The sequence below is a fragment of the Microtus oregoni genome, unplaced genomic scaffold (assembly GCF_018167655.1).
Source record: "Microtus oregoni isolate MIOR12 unplaced genomic scaffold, Mior012 000034F_ref0000314, whole genome shotgun sequence".
In the NCBI taxonomy this organism is placed as follows: domain Eukaryota; kingdom Metazoa; phylum Chordata; class Mammalia; order Rodentia; family Cricetidae; genus Microtus; species Microtus oregoni.
The window spans coordinates 19888447-19912584 of NW_024543093.1; the positions used below are offsets into that span (position 1 = coordinate 19888447).

General features: G+C 45.4%; 1 protein-coding gene across 1 annotated transcript in view; it reads left to right on the forward strand.

Annotated features, from left to right (window-relative positions):
- Nucleotides 1-726: 726 nt before the first annotated feature.
- Nucleotides 727-24138, forward strand: part of Lhcgr (luteinizing hormone/choriogonadotropin receptor) — a 50405-nt gene continuing 26993 nt past the window's right edge. Inside the window, exons 1-3 of the mRNA XM_041630492.1 lie at nt 727-899; nt 19949-20020; nt 22383-22457. Of these exons, the coding sequence (XP_041486426.1) occupies nt 727-899; nt 19949-20020; nt 22383-22457 (320 nt within the window). The remainder of the gene's footprint in view (nt 900-19948; nt 20021-22382; nt 22458-24138) is intronic.

Sequence of the window (24138 nt, forward strand, 5' to 3'; positions counted from 1 at the left end):
GAGTTCTTGCAGTAAGTGCCCTGAGAGTTTGACGTGACACTTAGATGTGACATGAGGCAAGACATCTATAACAAAAGTTAAAGGACATTGGGCACCCATGGAGTTAGGTGCTTGCACCACGCAGTCATTTCCCCCATTCACGAAACAAATCTTTATTAACTGCAGAAAGAATACACAGTGAATCCGAATTGGATTTTTCTCTCAAAGACTTCACAATACAGTGGAGAGACAGAGGACAGACCCAAATTGCTATGCTAAGAACAGTTACATTCATGAGAAGTAGAACGAGTCACCTGGGAAGGGGGAGAGGGAAAAGATACTTAGGATTAAGTATGAGGAGCTGAGTGAAACACAGCCCAGCAGGCGCTTCCGCTCTTCTGATGGATAGAAGCAAGACACGTTTCAGAATTGCCACAAATCACTTCACGCCCGTGGCAGGGAGGGGTTCAGAACCCCTACCACATGCCACTCTACTTTCTAACCTTTGGCTCATTTGCTGGCTTAGTGTAGGGGACGGGTCGTTGGGAAGCAGCGATGGGGTAGCTGGCCACTGTCCCAGGTCAAGGAGAGCAGGGACTCGCCAGAGGCAGGGTGAGAGGGGAGGGCTGGAGCAGGCGGGGGCCGGCAGCTGGGAAGGCAGGCCGAGGGGCGGGCAGAGGTGGTAGTCAGCCCCCGGGCGGTCCAGGATATTGGCCCAGTCAGGAGCTCACACTCGGCTGGCGGGCCATGGGGCAACGCGCCCCAGCGCTGAGACTGCTGCAGGCATTGGCGATTCTGATGCTAAAGCCATCACCGCTGCAGCCCCGGCAGCTGCTAGGGTCGCGCTGCCCCGAGCCTTGCGACTGCGCCCCTGACGGTGCCCTGCGCTGCCCCGGCCCTCGCGACGGCCTCACCAGACTGTGAGTACATGGTGCCCCAGGTCCCTACCTTTTGCTACTCAATGTTGAGCCCCTTTGCTGGGAAGCAGGATATAGCATTTCTCACCCTTGCCTGTGATAAGGACCAGTGACAGAGTTTGTCTGTCTTTGTCTGTGCAGCCCAGACCTCTACTTTCATCATGGGGAAACTGAGGCAGGTAACTTAAAACTGCTGTGAAGCCACGGGAGGTCTCTCTTTGTCGCTGCCTGAAGGCCTGATGAATCCAGTGGCCCTCCTTCGCCAGTGTTCTCTGCCTGAGCAGTCTGAGTGGTTCCGACCCTTGGGCAGCCGGGTTTAGGTAGGCTGCTGTGGGCTCCGCACCTGCCATGGGTAGTCTAGAAGCAAAGGGCTCAGGCCCTGGGGCCAAGGGTAACCTGATCTGTCAGCAGCGACGATGACTGCCTGGCCTCCAGTCGCCAGGTCGCCAATAAGTGTCTGTGGCACCGTGCTTGCCACTCAGCCAGGTTAGCTATGCCTGTGCGGGAAGAAAAGCCTGTTTTCTGACTTCTGGTGTGCCACCCACAGACGCCAGTGAGGGACTGCAAATGCCAGCAAGTAGAGGAAGGCCACCCTTCCTGGAGCCTTGGGTTAAAGACAGGAGGGTGCCATTAGCGCTAAGATGCCAAATGTCCTTCCATTTAGGAAAGGGTTCTTCACATTGCGTGATCCTGTTAATGTGGAAATGAACAGACAGACTGGTAGGTTAGTAGTTCCCAGGGTCTGGGGATGGGTGTCTGCTAATGGCTGTAAGGTTAGGGGTGATGAGATTTTTCTAAGCTTAGATTGTGGTAATGGCTTCCCATAAAAATACTAAAGCAATCATTTGAAATGGGTGGATTTTACATTACATGACTTTCATCCCAATAAAAGCGCCAAATAAAGTAGGAGGTAGCACAAATGCACGGGGTGGGGTGGGGGTCTTCCCAGTGCTCCTTAGCCACATGCTCTGATGGGGGAGGGATGAAACCCTAGCATGTCCCCTGCGGAGGCATCCTTGCCAGCTTCTTGGAGGAACTGACACATCCTGAGCATTTGGTCTGCTCCCTGTGGACAAGTTAATGGCCTTCTAGGGATAGTCGTGGCTGTGAGAACAGTTACAGGCTGAGGGGTTCTCTTAACTACTTTCCATTAACTATCTTGTCAGTCTATTCCCTGAAGGTGATGGCCATGCTAATAGAATTTGTTTCAATCAATCGACAAATCCATGGAATCTGCCTCCCAAGTTCTGGCCTCGTCCTTCTGTGACAAGCCTCCTGTACTGCTCTTACAAGTGACACAGTCGCTAACAGCCCTTCCTGCACACCTGGCTTTTACACGTTAGACAACTCTGAGATCTAACAAGAAGGAATCCCTTGTTCCAGGTCCCTTGGTGGCAAAGAAAGACCTTATTAATTACCTTTCTGCAGTTGTTTGTTTTTCTAAGAAAATTGCTTTTCCTTTAATTAAAAAACTGCTTCCAGCCTCTCCAGCTTTGGTACTGGGTGGAAACTGCCTCTAGCTAAGGATGGAGAAGAGACAGATAAGTCAAGTCCTAAACTCTTTGATGCTAAGTTGTTCACATGTTGCCTCTAGAGGGGACCACTAATAAACCCCTTCCCTGAAGAAAACCGTAGTGACACTCCTTCACTGCCCTGCAGCACTGTTTAAACAAGCCTTCAGAGTAGTTGCCCTGCATACTATGGCTAAGTGGGAGGCAGGAACAATAAAATTACAGTGAGCAACTCTGATTCTCTAGAAGGAGTTGGTTCTGGAAGCTTAGAAGGGATCCTAGAGAACTCTCAGCATCCTCCACAGGCCCTCCCTTAACATCCATCATCCAGAGCATCCTCCTGTAGACATTTAGAAAACCCTGCACCAAGCATGGCAACTCCTACAAAGGTCGTGCTTCCTGAAAACCAGGTGAATGAGAAATAACCTTGTCCTTTGCGGGCGAGAGCTCTGTGAAGGTAGTGCCATTGTAGGAATAACACTGAGAACCCAACATCCATGTAAAAACAAATGTTTACTTAAAAAAAATAGAAAGGTTGCCACTTCAAAACAATGTTTCTCCAAGTGTGAACTTGAGGCCTCAAAGGAACATCTCAAGGATAGACGTGGATCTCAGGCCTATCGTACTGAATCAGAAACTCTGGGAACTCCCCAGGGAAAACTCTGAAGCCTTGCTCTTCATAGTGGTATAAACTTCCTCCAGCTATAAGTGTCCTCGCTCCATCACCCCCTCTGTACATATGCCTATTCAATGGAAGAAGAAAGCATATATTTAAAAGCTCAAAGTCAGAGACAGGTGGAAACCAACCAGAACAATGGAAGGTTTGGTTTGGTTTTCTTCAAAGAAGAATACAAGAAAAATTCCATAAGAAAGGGCAGGCAGAGGACACCAGACATGAGGAAAGGATGCATTTGTTAGAGTGAACTACTCAGTTGGAGTAGGAGGGAAGCAACAGCCTAAGAACTTAAGGGAAGGGTTACTCTTAGGACAAGGGTCATCTGTGTGCTGAATAAAGGTGTGTGGACAAAGGTATAACTCAATGTTGAAGTAAAGAAGAGGGCCACAGACTGTTGAGCCCATCATAATTATATCATTTATGTTGAGAAATGAATGAAGCCACAAAAAATCATCACAAGACAGAAACATACTCTGGATAATGAATTATCTGAAGTGAACACACAAGAGAGAACTGAGAAGAGAGCTGTGCCATGGCTAGCCTTTGCAGAGGGGAAGGGGGCACCCAAGCTGTGGCAGGGAAAGGAGGGTAAATACCTCACAGTGCCTCAGAATTCAACTGTGTCCCTCAGTAGATACACCTGTGTTTCAATCGGTCCAGATGCTGAAGACTCTGCCTCCTAAGATCTTTGAGGTTTGCTCTTTGGTTTGAAAAGAAGAACAAAGGGTGCATGAGTGATAATTGCTAATCACTGACAACACGCTGCTGGCAATTTTTCAAAATGCCATTGTTCAAACTATTCATAGTTTCTGCCCCTTGCATTTCTCATTAAAGACATAAGCATTTAAAACCTGAGCTATGACACAAGAAGCAACCTCCTACGTTTTCGTTTTTCTAATAGGGGGAGGGAGTAAATGGAAAAAATAATTTAAAAATTTCCCTTTTCTTTCTTCTTATTAGCTCTAGGCAACTGGTGGGAGGGAGGGGGGAACTCTCACCTTGCACATAGTTATATAAAGATTTTTGTCTCTATGACAACAGAAAGGTTGATCTTCTTGCTATTGAAACAGTTTCTGAAAACTTGTAAGTAAATGCTAATAATAATCGTGGCAATTTATTGTTTGCATGCTATGCCTTCTAAACATAGATCAAGTTTCTAGCTGTTTGCGTGTGGCACAACCCAGAGACTGTTGCTAAGGAGAAACATGAGTTTCTCCAGTCCAGTGTGCCTGGACGATGAGCATCGTGACACTTGCCTGAGTCCCTTTCTACCCTCCAGGGGGATCGGGGTCTAATCAGCTCTCAGTGCAGTGAAACAGGCACACTGGGAAGTGTGACTCTGTTCCAAGGAGGGGAACTCTCCCAGGAGACCAGGGTAGGAGGAGAAAGAGGACATAGGCTCTGAGAAACACAGGGAGCCACTGAATCATGAGGGGCCGAGTACTCCAGAGGAAGACCTGGGGACCCAGGAGAAGAAAGGGGACCTTGAAACAGAGAAGGAGGGAACAAAACCTGTGCAAGAAGCACAGGTTCCACCAGAAGGCATGTCTGGAAAGAAAAGAACACAGCTGAGTGACTTCTTCCTCTTCCTCTCCCAGATCTTTTGGAGAAAAAAAAATGCAAATTTTAAAGGAAGATGAAAAGTCATCAGAAATCTTTGATTCATACAAAAAGAGAGAAAATAGCCTGTTGACTAATGCAAGTCAATGTTTGGTGCTTGCATGCAAAGAGATCGAGCACAAACTCTGAGTAGGAATCTCTTCCCCACAAGGCTTCACCATACTTGCTACCCACAGCACACACACATGCACACCTCCACTCACAGACATCTTTCTTCCCTATTTTATCAAGACAGGTGTCTGAACCTCAGAACCTAAACATTTGAGGGCAGAGGTAGTTTATTGTGGAGGACTGGTGGGCCAGCATCCCTGATCGCTGACCACTAGATACCAGTAGTACTGTTCTCCCAAGTTACAACAAGCCAAACTGAGACACTTCATGGGGGCAAATCTTCCCTCAGCTGTTAATTTTCAATCAATGTGCCAGACTGAGAGCCCTTTGAAGAAGTCAGATTTAACTCAGGATTCCCAGAATTCCAGAGGCATTATGATTAAACTGTTTATCAGGCCTCATGAGATTGGATTGAGGGGACAGGTTGGGTGTGGCAGTGCGTGACTGTAATCCCAGCACTCAGGAGGCTAAGGCAGGAAGGTTGTTCTATTTCCAGGAATTTAAGGTCAGCCTTGTTTACATTGGGAGCGCAAAGTCAGCCTCGAAAACCTGAGGACATACATAGCTGAACAGAACAAACCAATGCAAGAAGTTGAATGTGTGTGCTAACATGCGCCACATCTAAACATCACAGACCTCTCTATTCTAAACCGGTAGTGGGGAGGGTCAAGGGAGTTCTTTGTATCTTCGTGCTATGTCAGCATCCAGACCCTGCAATCTACTGGCACTCTGTCTGTCCTTTAAAAGGCAAATAGCAGCTGCAGCTCCAGAGAACCAAGACCTGGCTGGCAATGTAAGTCAGTGATAGCACTTGCCTGGTAGACATGAGAACCCAGGTTCATCCCCAATACTGCATCTGCAACCTGTCAATCAACTAGTTAATAAGATAAGAGGTGGGGACTACAACTTATTCACATAACTATACTTATTTAGACTGGTTTAATCATGGGTCCACATCCAGGGAGCCATTAAAACAACAACAGTAATAACAACCAAGGCAAGTGCATTAGAACATACAGGTTCCCAGAGCAGGGAACACCAGCTAACACATCACATGAAAGTGTCTACAAAACAGAAGAGAAAGCCTTCCAAACTCCTGCAAGTACTTGGGACTTCCTGGAGAAGTCTGAACTTCCGTCATGCTTGGAAGGCAATTCTTACATCAGTTTAGCTGATAAAGAGTCTCCTTGTACCAAGCTATAGGAAGACCAGATTTTGGTTTTGAAAATCATCCTTTAGGAGAAAGTAAATAATACCCATAGCAGAACACTAAACTCAAACGGCCCCTAAAATCTCAATGCAAAGGCATAGAAACCAATTGGATAACACAAGGATCTCTTTGGCTTTGGAAGTAGATCCTCATTTTGAAAACAAGTTCCTTCGGCTGTCTGGGGTTGTGATTGTTTAACTCAAAAATCTGTGAATTTAAGGCTCATTTCTGTTTGTTTACCAACCACTCTCTGCCTCTCAAGCCCATTCATTTCTTTTTCATTTGTTATATTGATTTAGTTGGGGCTGAAGAGAAAACTCAGTAGTTACAAACACATATGCTCTTGCAGAGGACCCAAGTTTGGTTCCCAGTATCCATACCAGGCAGTTCACAACTGCCTGTAACACCAGTTTCAGGAATTCTGACCCCCTCCAGCCTCTGTTGGCATTTGCAAGCACATGGTGTGCAAAAACTGAGGCAGATGCAACACCTACATACACGCACACACGTACACACACACACACACAATGTTTTGAAAAGAAAACTTAATTTTTATGCTGTATGTATGGGTATTTTCCTGCATGTATGTGTATGCACTACCTGGAACTCTGGTGCCCAGTGAAGTCAGAAGAAAGTATCAGATCCTTGGAACAACAAATGTTTGGTTGTCAGCATCATGAGAGTGCTAGAAATAAAACTGGGTCCCCTGCAAGAGCAGCAAGTGATCTTAACCAACGCTCTTTCCAGCTTCAGCCTCCATTTCTCGAAGTAAGGTAACAAAAAACTCTTGCCAAAATACTATCTCTCAGAGCAGCAGCCCTCAAGGTGCCCTAACCATGTGCAACCCCGGCTGTTCAGAAGGCTTAGCAGTTGAGTCAGGACCATAGAGAGAAGCCTTGCTGTTCACTTCAAACCAAAGAGAGCTGGCTCCTTAGAACAGATGTTCTCTGTGCCTGCACCTCCTCTTGGTTAAAGAAAAATATAGGTTTTAATGAAAATTTCCTGCCAGATCTTTTGTTTTGGTTTGGTTATTGAGAAGAGAATGAAAAGAACACCACGCACCAGGCTCTGGCTTGTGGGCTGTCCCTGGGAGCTTCTCCACTGAGTCTTCCTTTATTTCCAGCTTCCTCGCTTTGGAAGATGACACCCTACCAGGCAGCAAAGTCCTCACGGCTGCTCTGCACTTGGCCTTGAACTATAACCCTCTAATAATACCTGAACCAAATTCAGAAAAGCCTAGTCTGAAAGCCAAACTCGACTTGCAGAAGGAAGGCTTTGTCCTCTGCTGCTCCGACAGTTGCCCTTGACTCTGATGCCTGGAAGTTACTCCTGGGTCCCTACCTCCTCATGGCCACCATCATGGGGTAGAGATGCTCTGGTGTGACAAGCACGGCCCCTAAGTGGTGTGAATTGATCAGGAGGACAACCCTAGGCAGTCTAGATTCAGACACAGGCGTCTTCCCTAATTTTCGCTGCAGAGTTGTCCTAACAGTAAATCCTGTGCCTTTTACAGCAAGGGTGTGACTGCTCTAGTGTGACCACGGCTCTAGTGTGACCACGGCTCTAATGTGACGGTTCTAGTGTGATGGCTCTAGTGTGACCACAGCTCTAGTGTGATGGCTCTAGTGTGACGGCTCTAGTGTGACCACGGCTCTAGTGTGACGGTTCTAGTGTGATGGCTCTAGTGTGACCACAGCTCTAGTGTGATGGCTCTAGTGTGACGGCTCTAGTGTGACTGCTCTAGTGTGACCACGGCTCTAGTGTGATGGCTCTAGTGTGACCACGGCTCTAGTGTGATGGCTCTAGTGTGACCACTGCTCTAGTGTGACCACGGCTCTAGTGTGACCATGGCTCTAGTGTGACCACAGCTCTAGTGTGACCACGGCTCTAGTGTGACCACGGCTCTAGTGTGACCACGGCTCTAGTGTGATGGCTCTAGTATGACCACGGCTCTAGTGTGACCACGGCTCTAGTGTGACGGTTCTAGTGTGATGGCTCTAGTGTGACCACAGCTCTAGTGTGATGGCTCTAGTGTGACGGCTCTAGTGTGACCACGGCTCTAGTGTGATGGTTCTAGTGTGATGGCTCTAGTGTGACGGCTCTAGTGTGACTGCTCTAGTGTGACCACGGCTCTAGTGTGATGGCTCTAGTGTGACCACGGCTCTAGTGTGATGGCTCTAGTGTGACCACTGCTCTAGTGTGACCACGGCTCTAGTGTGACCATGGCTCTAGTGTGACCACGGCTCTAGTGTGATGGCTCTAGTGTGACCACAGCTCTAGTGTGACCACGGCTCTAGTGTGACCACGGCTCTAGTGTGACCACGGCTCTAGTGTGACCACGGCTCTAGTGTGATGGCTCTTGCCTCAGAGTGGGGCTCTGTTTGAAGAGGATAAGCATGGCAACAGAGCCAAAGTACTAGAAAATTGAGTTTCTCCATAATAACAAAGTATTATCGTGAACTGGCAATGCAGGAAGAATGAAAACTCCACAGCCCAGATACACCACCACACAGCAAGTGTCTGTTACCCACAGCCCCAGATACAACACCACACAGCAAGTGTCTGTCACCCACAGCACAGATACACCACCACACAACAGCATCTGCCATCCAAGGGCATTAGAGAAAATAATCCACTGGTTCTACTCAACCTGGGAGGCAAATAAGTTAAAATCTAAAAATAACAGAGCTCATTATGGCCTGGAGTCTAATATTCTGACAACCTGTGTGAACTGCCTCTGAAATATCCCTCTTCATGACCAAGATGATTTCAGATGCAGATGCCCCATCATAGGACTGCCAGGCTCCTTTCAAGTCCTTTTCTTTCCTCATTTCCCATCCCCAGGCTTCAGATTAGACCCTGGAAATGGTCAGGTCTGACTTGATGACCATTTAAGGTCTAGACTCTGAAATACAGCTCCAAAACCCCAAGCCTTGACGTCCAGGAACCATATAAGAGAAAGGGCCAGTGTTCAGGTGACTGAAGGAAATGCAGGTGTTACAAACCAGATGACGATCACAAACATGGTGGAGATCAGTGGTAGGAACCACCTATTTTAGCCAAAATAGCAAAGAAGCCTTGGTAAAGTTGACCAAGGTGAGCTGTGTGATTGCAGGTTCCTCACTTCCATCCTCAGATTGATTAGCAGTGTTTGGTATATCAGCTGCAGCCAGTATTTACATGTTCAGTTCCAAAGATAAAAGGAGAAAGTTATTTTGAAGTGTTGGGCATGAGAAACTTACAATGAATAAAGGAGCTTCCTAAAGCATATCTGTTGGGTTGCTGCCCTGACAATGTAATATTCTCTACCTCTGAGAAATATTTTTGAGAAATCATTACGGATGACACAGCCATTCCCTGGGGAGAATTCAACACGGAGTTTCATTTACCAGAGTTATTCTTGTCGTGTTATATTATTGCTGGAAGAATTCTAGTTTAGAGGGCACATTGAGTTATTTTGCTCTGTGTCTTTAGAAAACTTTAAATGGATTTTGAGTAAGAGCTTAGATATGTTTACCATTTTCCTCAGAGGCTTTATATTTTTAATTTAGTTGTTGCACAAATGACTTGGAAAAGCCATTATCCATAGGATCTTCTTAGCATCTTCGTTCACAGGGCATTTCATGGAGTCCTTGCACGAGCTTCCTGGGTGCTCTGGAAATGGCCAGAGGAGAGTCACTCAAACTGCACTTCCCACTGGGGAAGTTCCAACTGGCTGGAATGGTTTAAATCAAGGAGCAAATGTGAACTCTCAAAGTGGCTCCCTAGAGTCAAAACATTTCACGAAAAGTTGTTCTCTGTCATCTCCCTAAAAGGTTACCAAGTGGGGCTTGTAAAAAGCTGAGTCTAAGAAAAAAGTACCAAGTAGGGATGGCCACCCTTGCTCACAGTCATCCTATCCCTGACCAGTGGAGAGGCAAAGTGAAGAAAAAGAAACGTGTACTTTATAGACCTAAGAGTGACCCAGGACAAATAGAATTTGGAGTCCAACTCCAAATTATTGAACCTGTCATTGCTGGTCCCTGCTAAAAAACTGGAGTTGTAAGGCACAGTCCAGACAGCCTCAGCCGTTCACAGCAAAAAGCTATGAATAGAGGCGCAGCCTGAGTGCCTGTCCTGTGCTAAGGGTTGGGTTAATACGGCGTAAGAATTTTAAGTGTGATATTTTATTAGTTATTTGAGAACTGAATACAATGTATTGATAATATTCACTCTTACTCCTCCCCCGCCTAACTCCTCTTAGATCCATCTCTTTGTACCTCTGGCCAGCTTTACAATCTCACTTAAAAATGAAGTAACCTACCAAGTCCAATTTGAACTGCCCACACACTCATAGACTGGAGAGTGATAAGCCTACTAGGGACCACACCCTTAAAACTGACTCTACATCTTGCAGAAGCCATCAACTGGCAACAGCTCTTCAGGAGTTGGGGATGATGAGCCTCCCTTGCAGCCATCACAGCTGGTTCCAGTTGATGAGTATAGCAATCTTGTCATGTTCAGAACACACTATTTCACTCTGCTCCCCCGACCTTTGGCACTCACAGTCTTTCTGCCCACTCTTCTGCAGTGGACTCTTAGCCTTGATGGGGGGGGGGGCGCATATGCAGATGTCCCATTTCCGGCTGAGCACTCCACGACACTCTCATTCCTGTGGTCAGGGATGAGTTTCTGCATTAGCTACTGTCTATTAGACAAGGAAACCTCACTGTGAAGAGCTGAGAGCTATGCTAATCCATGGGCATAGAAATGGGAATTTGGAGGGCAGTTTGATACAGTGGGTTCTCAGCCAAATTGTTTTTACTGGTAAAGCATTTACTCCTGTGGAGTAAGCCTTAAATACAACCAGAAAATAGTAACCAACCTAACATTTATGCCACTATTACAGTCAGGTCATATCTTGTCACACTGTCATTATTGCAAATGATCAAGTTTAGAGCTGAGTAAGACTGTTGATGACATTTTTACTATCAGCTGCCTACACAGCCCCTTCCAGACCTGTGGAACTAGCCAGTAAGGAGGAAATCAACTTGATTTGTTCCATCTTGATTTCTCCAGGTTCTGGAACCAAAATGTGTGGCACCTTCAGAAATAGGGTCTTATCCTTGAGTTCTTGTGGACAGTGAGAATAGCCCTTAATACTTTGGGGGATCTTCCTGACACCCCTGACCAACAGCTTGAGGGAAGTATTCCACACCTGGCACTGGATTTTTCATTTGACAACCTATAGCTTCTGGGAAAAATGTTGTCTTAGTCACTGTTCTATTGCTGTAAAGAGACCCCATGACAAAGGCAACTCATTAAAAAAACACATTTAATTGGGGGTTTACTTACAGTTTCGAAGGGTGGGTCCTTTATCATCATTGTAGAGAGCAGGGTGGCAGGAAGGCAGGTACTGGAGCAGTAGCTGAGAGCATTACATTCTGATCTGCACGAAGAGAAACAGAGAAAAAGACTGACATGGGCTTTTGAAACCTCAAAGCCCACCCGCCAGTGACATACTTCCTCCAAAACACCATGCTTACTCCAACATGGCTACACCTCCTAATCCTTCTAATCCTCCCAAACAGTTCCACTCCCTGGTGCCTACACCATGGGAACCATTCTTCTTCCCACCACCACAGATGTTATCTCTGTAGTTATATCTATAGGATAACTCCAGCTGAACTCTTTTATATGGATACATATATATTTAGGAGGCTTATAAAATAGTAGGTCTGCAGAAGGCATTTCCAAACATTCCTAGTGGTAGTTATCTCTTCCCCTACCCTCTCTCTGTCTTGGTGTCTTCAAGTTTAGCATCAAAACTCTAGCTTTTATGGATGACCTGCAGTCTACTGATCTGAAATGAAGCGGTGATGTGAAGCTGAGTGCTGTGGTTTCAGCATGCATGTTCTGTGCTCCTCACACTGCTCCAGAGAGAAAGCACACACGGTTACATATGGGAGCTACACTCCTTCCAGGGCATGGTCTGAGAGGGACCTGTAAGTAAGGGGAGAATCTGGTCAGTGGAGCAGGGTGAAGATGTGCAGATGGCAGAAACAATGGGAATGATATCATGGACGTGTGAGGCTAGTTCAAGAAGCCCAAGTAATTAGATCTGTCTAGAAAGATGCTATCCAGAGGTAAGATGTGAGCCGTGAGCATAATTTAAAATTTTCTAATAGCCACATTTAAGAAGTTTTCTAAAGATGAAATGAATTTTAATAAACTATTTAGTCTAGTATATATAAAATACCACCTCAATTAGCAAGCAATACAAAGCGTATTGTGCCATACGACATTTTTCTTACCAAGGTTTCAAAGCGTAGTATGTTTTTGAGACTTGCAAATCATCACAATTCAGACACATTTGCTGTTGATTGGGAACCAACCACATGTGGTCTAGTGGCTGTCTAGTGTAGGAAACAGGGGTAGAAAGGACAAAGATTAAGATGTGAGTACACTAAGTCTTTTGTTGCCAGTGAATGAGGCTAAGGGACAACAGAGAAGGTCCTGAGCACCAGAGTGGCGTAGGGGAATTGTCAGTAACAGTAATAGACAGGGTTGAAGAAGTCCAGGTGGAATGGAGAAAAATCTTTTAGGAGACCCCAAAATGTTCAAGGTAGAGTAGAGAATGACCAAGAATGAGGGCTAGTGACAAACAAAGGGACCAGAAGAAGAGACTGTGTGAAAACAGAAGCCCCAGAAACCAGATAATCAATGGCAGAAGAGGGGACGTGGTCACATAAACACCTGGAAATCCCCAAACCTCAGGCAGTGCTAAAAGAGTGAGGTCATTAGGCCCAGAATTGGACAGAGGAAGGAGAGAAAATCCACTTTGGGGGCCTTTAAAGCCTCAACGAAAATAGGACTGTAGCGGCATCTTCAAGTTAAGGACTGAGAGTGTGCCCTCCAAACACCAAGGGCTCCATTGAGAAGGTGAGACTTTTCACAGGAAAGCACAAGATTGTAGGGTTGGGCCCCTTGACACTTGGCAAAGACAACAGTGGACCACAATGTGGTGACCAAGACAGGGATCTGTTCCTGAATTATCCCATGCTTCAGGAAGTCAATGCGCTTCTCCTAGCCTGAGTCTGCCTCTGTGCAGCGAAGAACTGACACAGAGAACCTGTAGGTGCCTCCTGCTCCAGTTCCAGCTCATGGGTTTAACACAGGAAGTGTGTCCGGCAAATCATGGTGCTATTCACCTGACTGTCATTTCCAGGGGCACCCCAAGATTTCTTGATGTAAGTAGCTATCTGCTCCACATACCTCAGGTTGAGTTAGCATCGAAGCCTTAGATCTCTCAAGGCAAATCTGAAGCATAGAGGCCAGGATAAAGCTATCCCCAGCGAGAAGTAAAACCATTTCCATTTCATTCTAAATGAAAGCAAACTTTATTGCAATTGCTGAGAAGGTCAAAAAGATCAGGAAAATCTTGTGTCTGTTAAATGTAGAACAGACTGTATGTAATAAACACAAAAGCATTAGCATTCTCTGAAATTAAAGAGACAGCCCACTTTTCAATAGTTTTATGTACAAAAAGGTTTTGTTTTGTTTTGCTTTTTTAAATCAAATGCCTTGACCTCTGAGTTCTCCTTTTTTCCCCCTCTATTTTAAAATTCAGGGTGTAGCTCTAGCAATGAGCTAATGGATTGTGAAAAATGTATGTGTGTTTGTACCTTTCTTGAATGGATAATGGGGAGGACTCTCTTAAAGAGTTAGAAGTTAATAAAATTACTTCACTCCTGTCCCATAGTAGGCAGAAAGAAAGGGAAGAGCTTCCACAAAATGACCAAAGACTTTACCCAGGTTTGGGGAACTCAGATGAATGCCGGCTTTCTCCTCTGGCCCTCCACTCCCTTGGTCAGAGCTCTGCCTCAGTGTCTCAGGTGGGGCTGCTCGGGAAGTATTTGCACTCTGAGAAACCTCAGAGGTGAAAGCCCCGCAGCTGTCACTGCTTTGTGCAGTCAGAACCTGTCTTTTTAAAAAAGTGTCACCTGAAGTCTATTTTTCCATTCACCTAGAGAGTTTGCTATTTCAAGGAACCCTGCAGTGAATCCTTCTGTAGAACAAAGGCCTTTTGATAATTCAAATGTATCTCAATTGATAGGTTTTCTTAACCAAGGACTTCTGAATCCATCTGCTTCCTTTCTGCTTCCTTAGGGGTGGGGCCCCTGGAGCCCTCCTGCAGAACAAGGCCTGTCCAAACTAACCTTACTTTGAGAGCTGGTTGACCAGCCAGTGAACTGGACAAACTGGCTCCTTCCAGAGTTCTCTGTGCTACTAAACTCAAGCCCCATCCCCAAGGACCTAGGAGACATTAGAAATGACTAAGGAATGCATAATAAACTGACCTTTTTTTTTTCTTCATGGAAATTGGATTTATCTAAATTACATGAATTTTCAGCTGCTTAATTCTGGCACGAATTAAGCTTGGCCATTGTGACTGGGCAGAAACGGGATACAGTTAACGGCTCAAGCTTTAAAATGTTTTTGGAAGATAGGGTGGTCCTTTCTGGGATGACCACCATGAGAAGGAGTGGTTCCCTCCTCCACACCTCCTGGGAGAAGAATGGGGCAGAGTCTTAAGATGAGGGTAACGCATGTGCAAGCACCAGTCCATGGAGGTGACGTAGAGGACACACCTATGAACTGAAGCTCACCAGAGAGTTTACTGAAATACAGCCCAGTACAGGGTCCCTATCTGTGCCTGAAGGCTTAGTTTGACGGGCAGCCAGAATTCAGCAGCATGAGCTACTGAGTTAATCCTACACAGATAGCTAGGAACTGTGCTCAGGCAGTGTTTCCCCCTCAGGGATGGGGATCTGGTGCTGGGGATGACAGGGAGAAAGGACTAGACAGCATCTGGGGTTACCTACTAGATAAGGAAATTGGGTAAAACAAGCACCAAAATGGCTTGGAAGTGGGCACTAGGGGGCACCAAAATGGCTTGGAAGTGGGCACTAGGGGCATCCCTGCTCTCCAAAGAGGATTCCGTCCCATTTAAAATATGCCCACGACTTTAGAAGAACCACAATGTTCTAGTTTCATTCTGGCAAAAAGAAACTAGAAGGGGTAAGTTTTCTTTCAGCTTACACTTGCAGGTAACATTCCCTCACTGAAGGAAGTAAAGGCAGAACATGGAGCAGAAAGCATGGAGGACAGCCAACTGCCACCTCCCTCTCTGGCTCTCTTAGACCTTCCAAGGTGTGGTGTAGGCCACAGTAGACTGGCCTCTCCTGCATCAATCATTCATCAAGATAGTCTCACAGACGTGACCATGGGCCCGCTGACACAGGAAGTTCTTCAGCTGAGGCTTCCTCTTCCTGGAAGACTCAGTTGAGAGTAAAACTAAGCAGGACATGTAGCCATTTGTAGGATCATTGGATTATTAGTGGCTTTGTTCCAACTCTAAGGAATAGAGACCAGTTCTGAAGTTTTAGCCACATGTGGCTTGGAACCCACAAACTCAATGAGTAGAGACCATCCCAAAACTGGTAAAGCAGAGGCAGCCTTTGTTATCCCAGCTAACTACTTGTCATAACCTCAATGTCACAGCCAAGTTGGATTTTCCATAATCCAGGTGTCACCTGTACTGCACCATTGATATGTCAAAGTCTCAAATGGAGAGACTAACAGGTGAAATCGGCACAGCGCCCATGGTGCCATGGCTGTCCACTCAGAGAGCAGCCCATGCTGCAAGTTGGACTCTGCTGGGCCCTGGTTCTTCCCACTCATCCTAGACTCCTTGCTTCTCTAGCCTGGCAACTGCCTGGTGGCTCCAGAGACCGACTAAGAATGAGGCCCCTTCTGTTGCCTCTTTTTCTTGTTTTCAATCACCAGGTTGTTGTGAAATATTACTTTTAGGTGTGTTACACTCATTTATGTTGTAGAATATTTGTTTAATGATGCAAAGATGTGTTGCATTCTTTTATGTTGCATTTGTTTAACTCTGTCTAAAGCACCTGATTTGTCTAATAAAGAGCTGGATGGCCAATAGCAAGGCAGCAGAGAGAAAGTGGTTGGGCTAGCGGGCAGAGAAAATAAATAGGAGGAAAAATATATGGAAGAGGGAGGAATGAGAAAGGGAGGAGAGGAGGAGGCTAAGGGCCAGCCACCCAGTCACAGAGTAAGAAGGAAAGATATATAGAATAAAGAAAGACAAAAGGCACAGAGGCAAAGTGTGGTTAGAGAAACGGCATAATTTAAGTTAGAAAAGTTGGCTAGAAGCAAGTCAAGCTAAGGCCGGGCATTCATAAGTAAAACTGTGTTTCCACGTATTTATTTGGAAATTTGGAAGCTGGGGTGGTAGGCCCCCACAGAGAAAACAACTACACCAGGTCCCCTAGGGAGAGATGTATAGTTAGTTAGGAGTGTCACCCACCTGCTTTAGTTGGAACAGGGAGAGGCCTTCCTTTGCCTTCTCTGCTCTGCGCACAGCACCCGTTCTTTTCTGGGGACTAGCCTGAAGAGCTGCTGTCATGGCCTCCCTCTCTCCTCTGCCCTCTGTCACCCTTCTCCCGACTTCTGCTCTATAACAACTTTTCCACAGGGGTTCCTGACAGCCACATTTTTTTTTTTAATGAAAATATGTCTAACTTCAGAAGTAAATGAAAAGGAAAAGACGGTCAGTCAAAATACAAAATTTTCTTCTCCTTTTGCTTCTTGGATACAGGGACTTAACTGAGCATATGTCTTTATTTGGGGTAATGTAACATGAGGGGGCCTGCATGTTGGGGTTTCATTGGCCACTTGAGTCTCTGATTTTAGTTAATTTTTGAATCCCCTTTCTGACTTCTGCTCTTCTCTCCTCAGCATTGGTAACATTCTGAAACTATGAAAACACTCATGGGTTTTATTTGTCGGTGTTTAGTGTTCATGGGAATAGGATTGTGGGCTTATCAGGTCATTGTTCCTGCCACCATGGAAAGAATAATTGAGGCATCCACCAGGAAGGGAGCACTCTCAAAAGGAGGATTTCCAAACAGGTACTAAGAAATCACAGCTGGGGAGGAGGCACAACTCCAGCAGAGGCATCCATCAGGAAGGGAGCACCCTGGACAGCAGGGCAGCCAAAGGGGTCTTTACAAACCACAGCTGGGAAGGAGGCTGAACTCCGTCATCCTACAGCATAGTAAGTTAACTGTGGCAACAATTAAATGACTATGTCAATGTTTTGACAAGCAGAGAGGATTTTGAAGGTTTCCCAGTTTCTAGCACACACACCCATGCAGCAGGTCTGAGCTGGTGGACGTACCAATTACTCATCTGCCCAACATGTGTCATATACCTGAGTGAAAATGTCACAGTGCCCCGCATAACTATGTGTGAATATTTAATATAAAAAATGTGGGCCACATCATGAATGAATGCTTTCAAAGATGAAAAACAGGCGCTTGACTGCACAGAAACTGTTGTCAATTGAAGACAAATCAGAAATGAAAACATGATATCTTGGAATAAAAATATGAGCTAATGATAAACCAGTTGGGATCTGTCTTGGAACCATGGGACCATGATCTCCAGCTGCTTTGTGGGAAGAGGTCAGTGACCAGGCACCTCCTCACTCTACTTCTCTCCTTCTGGCCTTTCTCTAGACCTAGCCACACCCACAAAGCCGCCCTCCTTCTGAGTAGTCCTATTGATGGTGGGGACATTATTCTCATCTCAGCTCCCTCTCTGCTCAGCAGAGTCCACATCAACTGCAGAATTCCATCTTCTACTGGGGACAGCCACTCTCGCTTCTGTCCAACCTTTGCTCCTCATCCCTCAGTCCTACATCAGTCAACAGCTCAAGCAGCCTCCCTGGTCAAATCTAAAGCAAACTGCTCCTGTGGGAACCACAGCGTACTCCCATTTGGAAGGGGAGCCTGTCTGCCCAGAGGCTTCAGCTGTGAGTGCCATTTGCATGAATAAACAGCTCTGAAGGGTTCAGCTGAAGCTTTTATGTAAACACTCTCCAAAATATGTTCTGTGCTGCATTATCCCCAGCAATAAAGATTCTGGCACTGGAATTTGGCTGTCGGTTTTATTGATGTTGCATGGGGTACAGTAGAATACAGCTTTCTCTTTCCGAAATTTATTGACATGGCAGTGTGGAGAGCAATAAAACTGTGTTTTTAATCAGTAAGCCAAGCGGACAGAATTCCAGGAGAAATATAGGAAACAAAGATGCCATGGCAAAGAGGTTTCTCCCTCCACTGCCCCTGCTGCTCTGAAAGCTCTGGTTAAAGAATATTGGGGGATTCCATAGGGCAGGGAACCCTGAATGCTCTTTGGACTGGAGAGGGAGGGGGAGAGGAGTGGGGGGAGAGGGAGAAGGGTGGGAGAAGGGGGAGGGAAATGGGAGGCTGGGAGGAGGGGGAAACTTTTTTTTTTCCTTTTTCTCAATAAAAAAAAGTCAAAAAAAAAAAAAAGAATATTGGGGGAGGGGTGTCCTCAAGAACAGAACCAGAACCTTGTTTTCATTATTCCTCTGTCTCTAAGAAACTGTTGAGTGAAAGCATTTTCCAGAAATGAAGTTTCTGAAATTCCTCTGCATTATCCAAGGAAGGAATTGCTGGTGACTGGATTTGTGAGAAAAACAGAGAGGGTAGAACACTCTAGAACAGTCTTCCATGAGAAACAAGGTATATTGCTTTGCTTCCCAACAGAGAAAAGATTAGGACTCAAATGTGCAATATTCAGTGCAAAAAAGGAAAGGCATTCTGAGGCAGTCTGCTTGGTTGCTCTTTGATCCATTGACTCAATCTCTTCACGACCGAATTTCTCCTGTTAAAGGAAGTACCCATTTCACCCCACTGTCCTACTGTCTTGTGAATTAAATTAAGTTATAGGTGGGTGGACAACACTCACACGGAAGCTTCTGAAGGCAGCAAGTCCTCTCTGTCACCCGTTGACTGAAGCTTGCTATCAGAGAGGAAGTGAGCTTTCCTAGTGGCTAAGTGAGCTCCTGGGCGACCATGAGCGACCAGGCTGTTCTCACACGTGTACTGTCATCGGATATGTCCTGATCTACTTCCTTCATAGCCTTGGGCCCAAATGTCTTGAGCCACTGCAAACACTCAACCAATAGTTGAATAATTGTCCTTGCCTTGGAATTGCATCTCCTAAATTCTCCTTCTGTCAGGGTCCTTAGACATTCCCAGGTCCCTCAGCACTGGCTTTGCTGTAGTTAACTGTCATGCTTTTCTCGGTACTTACATCCTGTGCAGCTTTGGGGACAACTGTAAGAATCCTTAGGTGGTCCCTGTGGCTTTGAGCGTCCGAAGGAAACCCTCCCTCAGATGCCACGAGATGCCCAGAATCTAACGAGAGGCAGAAAGTGAACCGATTCAGAGACTGGAAAAAGGCCCCTGCAATAGGTCATGAGGTTGAAACAGAAACATATCCCAGTGGATCTTTCCTGTTCCCACTCACAGGGCTTCTGATTGTCATTCCCCCGCTTGTTTCCTCAGACCCCAAATAGCTTCTTATCCACCCTTCAAAACCAAGCAGAACGCTTCAGAACTGGTGACTATTTACTCAGTGTAGCTCTGTTTGGGGCTATCCTGATTAAACCTCTCAAAATTTCTCCAAGACAGGAATTGTTACTGAAGCAGAATGCTTACATGGCCTGCTCAGGGCTGTATGACGGGTAGAGGGAGTGTGAGGATTCATGGCCTTCTCGGGGCTCTATGACCAGGAAGAGGAAGTGTAGAGATTCGATTCCAACATTCGTCATCTTCACCAGCTAGTGACGCATTCTGATAAGGACCAGGAATGACTCCTTAGATGATTAAACCGGAATCCAGTTGTTAACCTTACAGTGGCAAGTTCACACACATGTACACAAGTGCGCGCTTGCACACACACATACACACCCCACACACACAACACACTGTTCATGAACTTGAAGTCCCAACCCTTAAGCTTTTACCTTTTCTTTTTTCTTTTCCAGATCACTTACCTATCTCCCTGTCAAAGTGATCCCATCTCAGGCTTTCAAGGGACTTAATGAGGTTGTAAAAATGTAAGTAAGATACTACACATCAAAAGACAATTATAATTGAAATAAAGAATTTTTTCTAAGAGAAAAACACAGTTGAAAGGGGATAATTTTTTCTAGGAGAGAAACTGTGTTTAGGAAACCCAACTATTTTTATCTTTATAATACAAATAATATCTAGCAGCCTTTGAAGAAATGGTATGATTTTTGAGAGTCATTAAAATCCAGATAATTAACCTTGCTTCAAAGAACTGAATACATTTTGATAAGCGATAATATTCTTTTTAAGTAGAAAAGAGATAGCTTCCAATCATAAAAGTTCCCCTTCTGCCTCAACAGCTATTCCCTAATGTCACCTTTTTTTTTGATAACTCCCACATTGATGAAAATGTTAGAAGTTTATTGTGCATCATAAGATAATCATTGTATCTAAAATATAACAAGTGCCTGACAAAAGCCCAGGATTTTTAACTGTGCCGATGAAAAGCATGCAGGGAAAGCACGAAGCAGCCCCGGATGCCGTATGATCTCGTGTTCCTCGGGGAGACTTCGGGCTCTTGGTCCTGAGTTTCAGCTTCAAGAGCCGAAGACCTCATCCACAGGACAAAAACTCTCTAGGAAAGAGAGCTTTGTGTGTCCTCAATAACACCAGCCTGAGCCAAGCTAGCTCAGTGGTCACTTCCTCCCTCACAGGCCACCTCTAAAAATCCAGGTGACTGCCCAAGTAGATTTGCGTACCCACACAAGACAGCACTGACCAACTTAGCCCCACAGGGAACCTCTGCGGTTCTTTGTAATTAGCAAGCAATGATAACATTAAAAATACGATCATATGAAGAGGACTTCCTGCTCTTGCTAAGGACTGGAGCTTGGTTCCCAGCATCCATGTTGTGTGACTCCTAATTGCCTGTAACTCCAGTTCCGGGAGGATCAATGCTGTCTTCCGGCCTCTGGGGGTAACTTCACATGCATTTAGATACACACAGAGAGACATACACACAACACATAAGAAAATGATAATACATTCACATGCATTTACATGCACACAGAGAGACATACACACAACACATAAGAAAATGATGATACATTCACATGCATTTACATGCACACAGAGAGACATACACACAACACATAAAACAAATGTTAAAAACTCTAAGTCCTCAATAACAGTGTGCCTTACGGGAGACTCTGCAAGCTGGCCAGGCTCTTCTGCTTGTTTAGATGTTGAGTTTCTGTAACTTTCAAGGCATTGAGACTTCCTACTGAGAAAAGTGGGCACACTTAAGTAAATAAACCATCAGACAGGGATGAGATGAAAGAGCCCAGGGGCCATCCATTACAATGTTGTTGCCTTAGGCTCTGCCTCTCTGTGAGCCAAGCTCTCCTGGAGTCTGAAGCCTTTAGTGAGCATTAACCTTAGAAACGCACAAACCCATCTGTAAGCAACTTTCCTAAGATGACACAGGTCCAGGATTTGACTAAATTGTCTATATTACTGACTCTAAGCTGGTCCTTTGTTCTTATGATACTTCAAAGTATAATTGCTACATAGATGAACAAATACACAAACTCCACTTGTAAATGGAGACTTTTTTTTTCTCAGCTGGCAGCAAGTGTAAGCTTTTGTGGGGGTTGTGACATTACCACCATGCTGGGAATTGATGGATGACAAACCTGATGCATTTATTTTGTATCTTTCTAAAGAAATACATTAAGTCAGTGGTCCATTTGCTCCCATACTCCTTCAATCTCTAGCCATGTACCAGGCAAAATGAAGCCACCAGGGACTCAGAAAGAAAGTATTCCTTGTCTTGATTTGCTCACAGAGAGAGACACTGAAGGAAGAGGATAATTAGAATCATGAGTGATCTAATGACGTCATGTGTAGGAGGTAAACCTTGAAGGAATCTCAGAAAAGGCTTTTTGAAAAACCCAGAGTTAAAAGTCATGAAACAACTAATTCAATCCAAATTCAAGCCTGGCTGGAGTGGTGGAACCAATACCTCAGAGATCTCAGAAGCCCTGAATCGTCAAGTAAACTCTGTTAGAGTGTCACCTTCCAGAGCTGTCCAGCCAGGAACCCAGACCAGAGTTGTTTTCAGGCCCTGTGCCCTTCCAACGTGTATGATTCAGAGTCAGAAAACACAAGAAAGACTTCTGTATAAATGGGATGTCTGAAACTCACAGTTCAGTTGGGCTCGAGTTGTAGACACCCATTGGTGCTCCTAAGGGAAATGTTAGCCCTTAGTGATACAGGGACAACTTGTACACTCATGTTCCTTCTCAGAGGACACAGTGGAGCATCTAGGATGCACATAGAGGTCATTATCACAAGGGCATGGTTATTTCTCTCATGTTTCTTCTTTCTTTTTTTTTTCTCCCCTAGTGAAATCTCTCAGAGTGATTCCCTGGAAAGGATAGAAGCTAACGCCTTTGAAAACCTCCCCAATTTGTCTGAAATGTAAGCATCAGCTAACAGATAGTTTATTGCTGGTGGGAGCTCACTTGGTATTTGTGCTCAAGCATCCAATGTGAGGAATCCGAGAGGAAAAGACTGCAACAATTACTAGGTCTGGGCAGGCACTAATCTCTCTCGCTGCAGTGGCCTGAAGGTTGCCATGGCAACAACTGCTTCTCCCTAGGAACTGTGTAAACTCTGAAACATCACAACACAATGTTGGAAATTAAAATTGACATTGTGAAGTCCTGCCAAGTAGCTCTTGCCTCCTGGGGGTTGAGGCTGGGGTATGGGACACTTGGAGTGGGTGGGAAGTAGGAGAGGAGTTTAGGGATCATGAGTTGGTTCATCAGGGGCTGTTGAGACGCATTCATTCTTTCAAGTTTAAGTGCTTCCTTAATAACAACAAGGCAAGCCTTGTGTTAAGCCTTTGAATGTTGAAGTCATTGGGTTGTATTGGTGTTGTTATTGCTAGATTTATCCTTAAAATTAAGTGTTTCTGTAAAGGATAACCATGCTACAATCCATAGCCCCGGAGAGGCTAGGTAGCAAGGAGGACCCAAGAGGGGACACATGGATCACCCTGGGAAGGGGAAACAGAAGAGAGCTCCTGGGCAGACTGCAAATAGGAGGGACTTAAAGGACCAGGTTAGGGAGTGGGTAGAAGGGGAAAGAACTGAAAAAGATGACTAGAAAGGGGGGCACATTTTGGGGGGTCAAGAAGAAACTTGATGCAAGGGAAACTCTTAGGAATCTACAAGGATGACCCCAGCTAAGACTCCTAGCGACAGTGGAGATAGGGGATATGTAGCCTGAACAGGTCATCTCCTGTGATCAGAGTGGTGACTATCCCAGTTACCATTAGAGAGCCTTCATCCAGTAACTGATGGAAACAGATGCAGAGACCCATAGTCAAACATTCGACCAAGCTTGGTGAATCCTGCTAAAGAGAGGGAGGAAGGATTATAGGAGCCAGATGGGTCAAGGAAATCACAAGAAAACTCACAGAAACAGCTAACCTGGCTCACAGGAACTCAGGGAGTCTATACCAACAACCAGGGAGCCTACAGGGGACTGACCTAGGCCCTCCACATATACGTGACAGTTGTGTAGCTTGGTCTACTTGCCAGACTCCTAGCGATGGGAGCAGACACTTTGCCTAGAGTTTGGCTGGCTCTTGGGAACCTACTCCTCATACTAGGTTGCCTTGCCCAGCCTTAATATACGGGGAGGGAATTAGTCTTCCTGCAATGTGATATGCCATGTTTTGTTGATATCCACGGGAGGCCTGCTCTTTTCTGAACAGAAACAGAGAAGTGGAGTGAAGGGAAAGACAAAGGGTAGATAGGAGAAGGGAACAGGAGAAGGGGAGGGAGGGGAAACTACAGTCAGAATTGAAAATAAATTAAAGGTTTTTAAAAAGCAATTGCTTCCCAATGACCATAAGGCCCAAGTCAAACGGATGGGATATGAGTGATGAGCCTATGGCCGGGCCACAAAGCATTAACTCACTGGCCTGACATCTGACAGCAGGTTAGTACCAAACTGAACTAGGCACCAGGACACATGGCTTACAAACCAGGCTTTTATTTTTCTTTCATTTCCAGAAAATGTTATTTTTAATTTATTCTTTTGTACTTTCATACATACATAGATATTCATCTCCATTATCCTCTCTTAACTT